This window comes from Gossypium hirsutum, chromosome A09 (genome assembly GCF_007990345.1).
Source record: "Gossypium hirsutum isolate 1008001.06 chromosome A09, Gossypium_hirsutum_v2.1, whole genome shotgun sequence".
In the NCBI taxonomy this organism is placed as follows: Eukaryota; Viridiplantae; Streptophyta; class Magnoliopsida; order Malvales; family Malvaceae; genus Gossypium; species Gossypium hirsutum.
The window spans coordinates 67,723,055-67,733,929 of NC_053432.1; the positions used below are offsets into that span (position 1 = coordinate 67,723,055).

General features: G+C 31.9%; 2 protein-coding genes across 2 annotated transcripts; both read right to left on the bottom strand.

Moving 5' to 3' along the window:
• Window positions 1-214: 214 nt before the first annotated feature.
• On the bottom strand, window positions 215-1,378 carry LOC107889256 (fasciclin-like arabinogalactan protein 12). The gene has a single exon (NM_001326759.2). It carries the CDS (start codon window positions 1,163-1,165, stop codon window positions 434-436), a length of 732 nt encoding a protein of 243 aa, NP_001313688.1. The 5' UTR covers window positions 1,166-1,378; the 3' UTR covers window positions 215-433.
• A 7,394-nt stretch (window positions 1,379-8,772) lies between these two features.
• Window positions 8,773-10,265, bottom strand: LOC107889257 (uncharacterized). The gene is made up of 2 exons (XM_016813620.2): window positions 9,746-10,265; window positions 8,773-9,660 (listed from the first exon to the last, which is right to left on the bottom strand). The coding sequence occupies exons 1-2, from the start codon at window positions 10,029-10,031 to the stop codon at window positions 8,942-8,944; spliced, it is 1,005 nt and encodes a 334-aa protein (XP_016669109.1). The 5' UTR covers window positions 10,032-10,265; the 3' UTR covers window positions 8,773-8,941.
• Window positions 10,266-10,875: the final 610 nt, after the last annotated feature.

Genomic DNA, 10,875 nt, shown 5'->3' on the forward strand with positions numbered 1-10,875 from the left:
TTCTAATAATGTTATATCCAATGTTTAAATATGTATTTCTCTGTACAATATATTTTACCATTATACTCAACATTTATTAATAATTTAGAAAGAATTTTTTTATACTTAATTCAGCTTAATTTGAATATGAATTTAATCTAAATAAAATATGAATATTTGAAAATAAAAGTTTTCAAAAACATGCAATGATGCAAAATCTTAAAAAGAGAAAGGAGGAAGAAAGTGCCACAAAATTCACAATTACAATTGAGAAATAAGAGATAACAAAGAAAATTTCAAAACAAAAATAAATGAAATCAACAAGACAAACTCAAAATTCAATCTTCATACAGAACATAAATTTTTTAAATGATAATTATTGAAAAAATAAAAAACACTCGCCATCTTGATCACCATCAAAATCACTGTCTTCTTCTTTTCTCCATTTTCATGGTCACAAAGAAAGTGCAATAACTAGAGCAGCAACTCCAAACAAACCAACATTTTGCAAGGTGGCCGCTTTGGAGTTATCAGCTGGGGTAACATCGGGGCTATCAGCAACGGTGGTAGCCTTCTTATTCTTCGACTTTGCCGGTGCCGGTGCTGGAGCTGGAGGCCTAGGTGCAAATATTTGCAATGGTTGAAGAACTTGATCGATTTGATAAACAGCAAGCTGACCATCAGTGTAAATAGTGCCGGAAACACTGGTGTTTGTCAACCCTGTTGTTATATTCACGGAGTTCCCCGAAGTGGTGATATTGAGAGGGAACTTGCCATCGCCACTATCACCAGCTTGGGTTCTCAAAGGATTGCTAATGGTTTGGAACTGAGACGAGGTGAGGTATGTTGGGACGATGTGGAATTGCACCAGCTCCACTTTTTGTTCATCGGTGAGTGAATTCAATGTGCCCGATTTAAGGCTGGAGAAAGCATTGTCCGTTGGTGCAAAAACGGTCATACCATTGTTGGAATTGTTGAGCTGACCGAGCAGCTGGTTGGCCACTTGAGTGGACTTTAGAAGACGAATGAAGAGGGTGAATTGACCGGCTTTTTCGAGGATCTTGGTGACGTTTGTCGGACCAGAAGGTGCTGGAGCCAGTGCCGGAGCTTGGGCTAATGTTGTTGAACAACTGAGGGAAAACAGGATGAGCAACGTGAGAGTAGTGAAGACATATTGTTGCCTCATTGTGGGTTGTATTGGAAGGTGACGTTATGGCAACTAAAACAAAGTAAAATGGAAGGGAAGAAGTGGTCCTTGAACAAAAAATGTTATGGATGTTTTGATTGGATGAGAAATGGGAGCTTTTTATTTAGGATATGGGAGGGTGAAGTTAGGTAAAATATGCTACTTTAGTTAACTAGAAGACATACTTATCAACTTTAGCAAACTCTATTGGGATGTTTATTTGAAAGGAAAGAAATTGATGAGCAGCTACATTGCTTGGAAAAGCAGGGAAAACAGAGTAGATTTTGGAGTGGATATGTGACCAAATAAACATACATATTGGGGCATCATTACTTCAATTAGTCCCGTGTTCTTCAAATGGATCTACTAATTGTTGAAAGGGTTGCCCAAAAGCAGTAAATAAGGCATACCGAATAAAACTTACAAGTAAACCAGATATGGAGATGGCAACTAAGGTTACTGTTTTCATTGTTATATAGTTTCAAGATTACAATGGGTCTATGATAAGATTGTTTATTTAATATACAAAGTCAACAGATCTCATTGAATACAAAATAAGATTTATGGCTACACAAACCGTTGAGGGTAGTTTTAGATCTGGTCTAAGACAAACTGTTGTAGGGAATTTTTTGAAACCATTGAATTCAAATTATGGTTTGAAACCATTGAATTCAAATTATGGTAAGGTAGCCCCTAGATAAGGAACGGCTCCTTTGATAGGTATCGCAACGCAATGGCTTTATTTGCGATATTTTTATCTATTATTTTGGAGATTTATAATTCTTCCATTTTATTTGATGGAATTTTAATGAATTAGATTCATAAGAATCACAAAGCCTCGTTTTTCAATACAAAAAGTGAAACTTTTAGTTCTCAGGTTTATTAGCCTCATTCTATTTCTGTAGTGATCGAGTAATAAAAATTATAATATTTCCTAAATAAGATATCGGATTCAAATATTATAAATAAAAAGAAAAACAATATTAAAAAAAATTACTTCCAATAGACATTCAACTTCGCTTGTTTTTTTAATATAATCGAGATATGATATAACCATCCAACACCATTAAAAGGAATTAATCATTGCCTCGGCTTGTGATTGGGAATGCTTGGCTAACTTAGGAAATAAGTTTCCGTAGCGATTGCGGTTAAATTGGGCCCTATTTCCAGCTAATGTCAACGAGGCTGATGGCTCCCTGTGGGGCTTTAATTTCTATGAGCAGATCGATCCAAGCCGATGATCCCTGCTTCCTTCTTTAACCCTCTTTTATTTTCTTGGATTCATTAGATTCAACGAAGGCAAAAACACTTTTTTTCTTCTGTCCCATCTTATTAACGTTAAGGCAATTATTGTCCATTTATATAAAAGCTATTATTATGTTACTATATTCTACAGAATATGTACAACAAAAATATGAAAATTTATTTTTCAACTGTATCACAGGTGAAATTATAATAACTTTAATCTTAGAAAAACCTAAACAGATCCCTGCTTCACCTTCTATAACAAAAATCTAAAATTTTCTTAATGGGTTAAATGGGAAATTATCTTAGAGTTCTAAATTCAACCAAAAAGAAATTTATTTCTATAAATTATATTAAATTAAATTTAAAGAAAAAGGTTAATTTCACTAGATATCCTCAATCTATGACCTTCATTTTAAATTGACCCCAAAACTTAAAACATTCTAATTATATCTTAAATTATTGATGATTCGATGTTATATCAATCAGGTCTTTTCGTTACTAAAATTGTTAATATAACCTTTTAAAAATGACATGACAAATCTTATGTAATATAATTAAAATATAAAAATTAAATAAAAATGAATATTGTAAAGTATGTTCTTAAAACTTGTATAGAAAATTTATCAGTCATTTAAATCGACTCTAGCAATGCCTCTAAACTGACATTCGCCTCCCTACCCTTTGCACATATGAGGTAGAGTGCATACTGGTTGGGAATCATTCCTTTATAAGTATCCCCTCTCAACATCGAGGGGAGCCTCAGAAGAAGATACGAAACCATAGCATCGATTCTACTCGAATACAATCTCAACATTGCTAAATCACCACTCTTAATGGCTGCTTGCACTACTTACAACGTGAACTACTTTCATCTTTGTGACTCAATACTCTTTTTATGCTGTGAACTGTCTCTAATTCTACATAATTTAATTGTTATAACAACTCTAAAGAAATATGTTATTATTGAATTGTAGAAAAATAAAGCAACATTATTCTATTAAATTAAAAACATTTACTTTTTTAAGATATCAAATTTTGAAGGTTAAAATATGGCATAGGTCCTTGTACTCTTCACAAATTTAAAAATTAGTTATTATACTTTTATTCTCATGAATTTAGTTTATTTACATTTTAGATTTCAAAATTCCGTTTCAATTGTTAACATTTTTTTTGTTAAATTTGTCGGCGTGACATTTTGGAATAAAAAAAATACTCACTTGGTAGCAATATATATAGCTACAAAAATGACATTATAATAAACCCGAATTTCATAAAATAATTCTACCTACCAGTACTAATAGTTGGATATGAATTTTGAGATTTGAAAAGTAGAGGGATTAAATTCTTAAAAATAAAAATATAGGGACTAAATTTTAAATTTAAAAAAATACAGGAATTTATTGCAGATTTTAACCATTTTTGAATTAAATTGTATTTCGGGCAATAGTACGAAAGGGTTTAACTTTATTTAACCCAAATATGGTATAGATGAGAGGTGTAAAGTTGCTTCTTTCTCAATTCAAGCTCACATGAGTTGCTTCGACAATTGGTGGTAAGTAGAGTAAAGCATTGATGTTGGCTGCCACTTGGTCGGACCAAAAATACAAATATTGTTGTTGGTATTTCATGGTTGAGTTCAATATACGTAAAACATCTATTTTTCTTCTAAGAATCCACCATTTTTTTTAAGGTTTCTTCTGCTGCTCCATCTTATCTCATCATTGCATTCTAATTAGAAAGGTAATGTACTAAGTTCAAGAGATTCTTCTATGTTGTGCTCATAAAGATTTGGATAGATATTAATATTAGTTTGGGTGAGAATAAAAAGAATAGTGATGATGATAAAATTATTTATTGTAACAATGAAATTTGATATTGTAATAGAAATTAATTTATGGGGTCAGGGAAACTTGAAAAGACGAACACGATGATCCATTTCTTCCTTTCTATTCACCTTTGCTTGCATTGAGGGAAATTGAGGTTGCAAGTTGGCAATGAAAGGAGGGAGAGTAGGGCCTATAAAGATGCTGGGGGAGTCAGGCATGCATGCATAGATGGGCATGGCTTCAGTTCTACCGTCACACACGATTCTCCGCCTTCTTTTTGTTGGCCCAATATTGAACAACCAACAACTTCATCCTTTGCTTTGCTTGGTAAACAAGCTATCATCCTACTCCTACCTCTTCCATAATCATTACATCATTTATTGGTTTTCTATTCAAATTGTAAATATAGAGATTTAAATTCAAGCTCTAAACTTACTAAATGTTCGTACATTGATATCCAAATCATTATAACTTTATAGCACCTAATCATGTTTCATAATTCCTAAAACTAACTCTCCTCGCCTCTAACCATACCCTACGCTTTTCCCCTTATTTAAACTATAAACTAGGGGCATATATAGGACAAAGGGACCCATATCAAATTGCCCCTCCACTACATATATAAACTACTCCAATCACTAAGAAGGGATAGACTCCGACTATTAGAACACTAGTGAATCACTCTCAGTTGGGTTTGAATAATATTTGAATAAAATTACTATTAATTGATTTTTTTGAAATGTAAAAAAAATTTAACTGTTAATTAAATTGAAGTTCTTTTAAAAACATTAATCAAACTGAAATTTATATGTTTTTGTCTTTTGGTTAAAATAAGTATAAAATATATAAAAAATATATATTGCTAATGTTCATTTTCTTTTATTTAATAGTTCAAAAAACTTTAAATAAAGGTGGAAACAATAAATAAGACATTAGAAACACTATATATATTAATTATTTATATATTGGGGATGGGTTATATATATTATATATTATCTATTTCGGTTAATTGGTTAATTCGGTTAATTACTTGGTTTCAAACTGAATTAACCGATAATTGAAATTCCAAAAAATTATTAACCGACTGTCGACCGAACTAAATTCAGCCACCGCCCGATTAAATGAATTAGATCGATTCGGTTGGTTAATTCGGTTTTAACCAAACTGTGAACATCCCTAGTGAGGGGTGTGCATTTAGTCGGTTCGTTTTGTTTATACCGAAAATCGAATAAATTAAATTAGCCATGTAAATTGAATAAGCTGAACAAACTTGGGAGCATAACAGAATTGTAAATTTTCACTTCAGTTCGGTTTTTCAGTGTTTTTTTTAGTTAAAATTTTTCCCTAATTGAAGTATTTATGATTTTATTTCCTTTAATTTTTTTTCACATAATTATCTTCTTTCTTCAATTTAACATAACGCATCACTTTTATTTTTATTTTTATTTCAAATTAATTATAAAAATATTAAAATTTAAATGAAACAATTTTTAATTAACTCAAAATCAGTTTATGGTTTTCCTATTGGATTCCAATGTTCCATGTTTGTTAACTCTGCCATTCGTATGGGATTTTTCATTTTCTTACAAGGCTTGGATGTAAGCATTTCATTTTCATGATTTAAATATCTCTGCTGATGATTAGTACACTATAGAAGAAAGGTTGAAATGACTTTATAATATATATTTATACCATGTGTTTAGGCTTAGTTTTAGGGTTTTTTTATATATTAAATGATAAAAATTAAAATAAATGTCATAAAAAAATTAAATTATTAATTTAGGTTTTAAATTTGAATGAATTTGGGCTTTTAAAAATATTAAGTTTTAATTGGTATTGAGTTTAAGGTTTAAATTTGAGTTTGGATATGTAAATGGATTATGAATTTAATAGGTTTAAAATGTAAAAATTAAAAACTAATTGAATAAACTAATTAAATCAAACTTGAAAGCCAATTAAACTGAAAAATCAAAAAAAAATTTGGGGTTTTTAGTGGTTCACTTTGGTTTTTTCGATTTAGATTTTTTTTTTGCACGCCCCTACTCACAATTCACATCATCTATCGCCATCCACAACTTCCATCACCAAACTTTGTGAAACATTGTTGATTTTTGCTTTGCAGATATAAGTATAGATATATTGTAAGTTGCAACAAGATTAAGTCATTGCTACAAGAAAAATAAATGAGGTTAAAAATTTTAATGCATGTATTGATTAGACCGGTTTATAGGTCGGGTCATCCGGCTCGATCCGAAGACCCGCCCGAAATATGAAAGGGTTTAGGCAAAAATATAAGCCCGAAAAATGGGCTTGGACAAAAAAATAAGGCTTATTATAAAAAACGGGTTGGACCTTGAGTAAGGCATTTGTGGACTGGAACCAGCCCGAATTCACTAAAGGACAAAAGAATCTATTTTTTTAATATTATTTTCTTATTGTTTTCTCCCTATTTTGCTACTATTTTACTATCATGTTGTTACTATTTTGTTGTTATTATTTGGATATTGTATAAAACTTGTTTTATTGTCAATTTTGTTATTATTTTAAAGACATTTGTTAATTTTGTTATTATTTTAGAGGCATTTGCTTGTTAAGTTGCATCTATCTTAGTGTTATTTAAGTATACATATTTTTAAAAATTTATTTTCAATTTGTTGAGAAATATTTATTTTGATGTTTTTAGTATTTTTGATATATTATATATTTCAAAATTATATAAAAATAATATAAAAACTAATATGAGCAGGCCGGGTCGAGCTCGGGTTTTAACATTTTTATTCGGGTTGGGCTTGAGTAAAATTTTAGGCCAATTTTTGGGGCTGGGTCAGACTTAAATTTTTAGTTGAGCCCAGCCCGACCCATGCACACGTCTACTAAGTACTAGCTATTTGATTTTATGTAAATCTAGATAAGTCAAACAAATCCTAATTGCTACTAAAATTAAACTAAGCAAATTATAAAGATTTCACAAAACTAGAGCAATGGAAAATCCCAACTTTCTCAATAAAGTGTATGATCTTGGAACTTTAATTTCACCTAATCTAGTTAATCAATTATCCCTCGTGCAGTCATTCAATCTATGTAATTATTAACTCAAGATTCAATGGACTAACTAAACCATTGTAGTATCTATCTAAGTTAATCCTCTTTCCCCACTAGCTATATTCCACTATAAGGCAAGATGTCATAACGAACAAACTTATCGTGTTGATTAGGATATCAAATATATTCCTATTATAGCTGCAAATTAACTCATTCATCGCTACTAGAGTTAATTCTAATCTATTCAATCTAGATCTCAACCTTACTTTCTTCTCTCAAAACAAATTAAAATTATCAAATTAATAAATTAAACACGATAACCATACAAGAAATTAAATAATCACAAGACTAAATAATTAATAATTAACATAGATCAAAATTAATAATTAATCAACTAATATGTAGAATCTATCACCATTCCAGAAAAATAAAATTTAATTAATCATGACTTGAGAATACATGAAGATATTCAAAACAATCTTGCATAAATAAAAATCTAGAGAGAAAATTGATGAAAAGGATGCTCTCGGATCTCTTTGAAAGCCTCACATCACTTGACATGGGAGCCTACTTCAAATCATGAAGTGCCTTTTTGAGTCTGGATGCTTAGGATCTTCAAACCCCTTATGTTGTTCCGAATAGATTTCTTCATCTATGAACTTATTCAAAAATGCATTCGATACAACTTAATGTTAAGATAAGTTGCAAGTTCCAAAGCAACCTAATGACCTCAAATCTGGGTCTTAGAGCAAATTTCACATCAAACTTAATTCTCTGTACCTGTGCCGTATCCTTGAGCCAAAAACCTTGCTTTATTCTTAGTGATATTTCCTAGTATTCGTTTGTTTTGTTTTGGAATATCCATCTTGCTCATTGTCAAAAAAAGGCTTTTCGAAATGAAGGCAATAATCAGATTATGCCACGTCCAAAACCAACTCCTTAAATTAGTTGCATCACATCACTTTCAAGGACATAAAGAAATCAAATTATAATTGAAAGACACAGAAAGAATATCTTAAACTAGGAAGAATAAAAGAGACCAGTTTTAAGTTTAGTTAGAAACAAAGAATTAATAACAAAAATTGAATTAGAAAAAACCCATATTTTCCTTTTGTTTCTCTCCTTGGGTTTAACGTTCATGTTGGTCTTGCTTTCATATGATCGCTGGTGGTATTCGTTGCTTGGACTCATCTGTGAAAAAATGAAAATATTTTCCAAGCATCATCGAATATTATTTGAAATCAAAATCAATAACGTAGTTGTCTTCTCCATGTATTTTCACAACTCTCTAACATTGTTTTATTCAAGTAAACACTCTCATCGGTAGCTTCCTCGAGCATCTGAATCGCATCTTCAGCTCTACCTTCTCTGCATAATGTACATGTTTATAGTATTCCAATGTAAAAGTCAGCTTCCTCGACCTTTTTCTTTTTATTAATTAGTATATCAACATGCAACAATTTTATTACTAAAAAAAAAATCAACAATTTATTACTTAACAACCCAAACTAAGCAAGTTTACATCGATATATGTTGTATACATCTTGTTTAAAGTAATGATATGTGATGGGCAAAAATCTGGCCCTTATTAGCATTACAATTCTAATCACAAAACAAGGAGTCAAAAGACACATGTATGTTATTCACTTTTAATCAGTCCTTAGTTGGAACTTAAACCGGCTGTTCCTTTAAACCTGCAATGATTGCAGAGAGGCGAATATAAGGATGGCGTTTGGTATTTGTCTTCCCCACCCATCATTGGCATCGCCACACCTCGTTTCACGGGGCTAACGTAGTCCGGCCGGTAAGTCTGTCCCAACACCCCTTCCGCTAGATTGGTTAGTCCGGTGAATTTGAACTGTGTCTCCAAATGTGCAAAGGCGTCATCAGCAGGCAACTGGTAATTGTGAACCTTGTTTTCATGTTCCCCAATGGCTCTAACTTTTACATTCAACTCCACCAGCCCTGCAACTGTGACCTTAACACCGTTGGTTTCCTCAGTTCTTTCAACTATCACTTCCCTTTCTTCCGAATTAGTCCTCCACTCGGCTTCTCCGTCGGTCGGGATGTTTACGACATCGCCGTCCCATCTTACAATGAGAGCGTCGAAGCTGTCGTCCCATTGAGAAACTCTCTTTGCCGCGAGGACGAGAGTGTGAGTATCGAACATGACCGCCAAGGCTTGCACCCATGTGTAGTCTCGTGTACGTCCTTGGGGTCGTGTCCCGATGAAGTGTGCATTGATATGGAGGTTCTTATCTGATACAATGGCGAAATTTCCATCCTTGGCTCCATGGAAGTAAAACATAACTCCATCACCACCAACAAACCTTGGATCATAGCATAGAGACCCATATCCGTTACAGTTTGGCTTTCTCCCTGTCAAACAACTTCAAATCATCAGCATACATACACAGATTACACATAGATACACCCATACATACATATAAATATATATACTTACATTTGCAGGTGACTTCACATTTGCTACTGCAGTCAAAGAAGCATCCTTTGACCTTCTTATTCTTTTTGGGCTTTCTTTGAGCGCATTGTCTCGGACATGTGAGTACCTTTCCATTACAAGCTCCTCTTGCTAGGCAGTAAACTCTTTCTTGTCCAGTACTGGTGGGTGCCAAAACAGTATAATGAGTTGAAGCAGCATCATAGGGTGTCTTCTTGCTGTTGCTACCTTCCATGGAAATGAAAACCAGGACAAAGGCCACCAAAAAGAAAGAGTATCTTCTATCCATGTCTCTCTGTGTTTTAGAAGTTCCTTCTCCTTCTATTAATCTTTAAATGTTGCAGTTTGGAGAGGAGATAGGCGGAGATATAGTGTTACGGAAAACCCTATATAAAGACCAGTTCCGCATGCGGTTTGCCTCCAAATACGGCTAAAGCCATGTGAAGTTTCTTCTTTCTATAAACAAGCAGGTGACAGAGAAATAGCTCCTCTGGATCTGCAATTTGTTTATATTTACAATTTTACATTACTCGGTGTAAGGGAAAGATATAAATGAGAAAAGGGTGCTATGAAACTGTCCACATCATCCTATCGGAAAAGATAATAAGTCAGATTTTTTCTTAGTAATTTTCGGTCCAACTAGATACGTGAACGATTATATCCCAGTAGTAATTTGATTACATGTATATACATGCAAATTATATATTTAAAATATAATTCTGCATTTAAAAATAATATTTAATAAATAATAAAATATATATTTTGAAATTAATAATATATATGAATATGTGCTATGAAATTTAAAAAAATAAATTTATTTAAATTGTGAGTAAAAATAAATTTAAATAGATAAATACATGTGATAAAAATATTAAATGCACTTTAATTACTTTTCTAGCTAGCGTTGTCATTTTTCTGTAATAATAATATATATACAATAAGTACGAAATTAAAAAAAATACATATGATCAAAAATATTAAATGCATTCCAATTTTTTTTTAGTTAGTGTTGTCGTTTTTTATAACACCTTAAAATGCTATCATGTTAGATAGCATTACTTAACATCTAATATAACTTATTTTAAATATAGAAATGTATTGTTGTAATTTCTCCAATCGAGTTGATGTTTGGT

Coding starts and splice junctions, on each gene's coding strand:
- LOC107889256 (NM_001326759.2), bottom strand. CDS start 1,165: ATGAGGCAACAATATGTCTTCACTACTCTCACGTTGCTCATCCTGTTT.
- LOC107889257 (XM_016813620.2), bottom strand. CDS start 10,031: ATGGATAGAAGATACTCTTTCTTTTTGGTGGCCTTTGTCCTGGTTTTC. Junction 9,661..9,745: donor ATGTGAAGTCACCTGCAAAT/GTAAGTATATAT, acceptor GTTGTTTGACAG/GGAGAAAGCCAAACTGTAAC.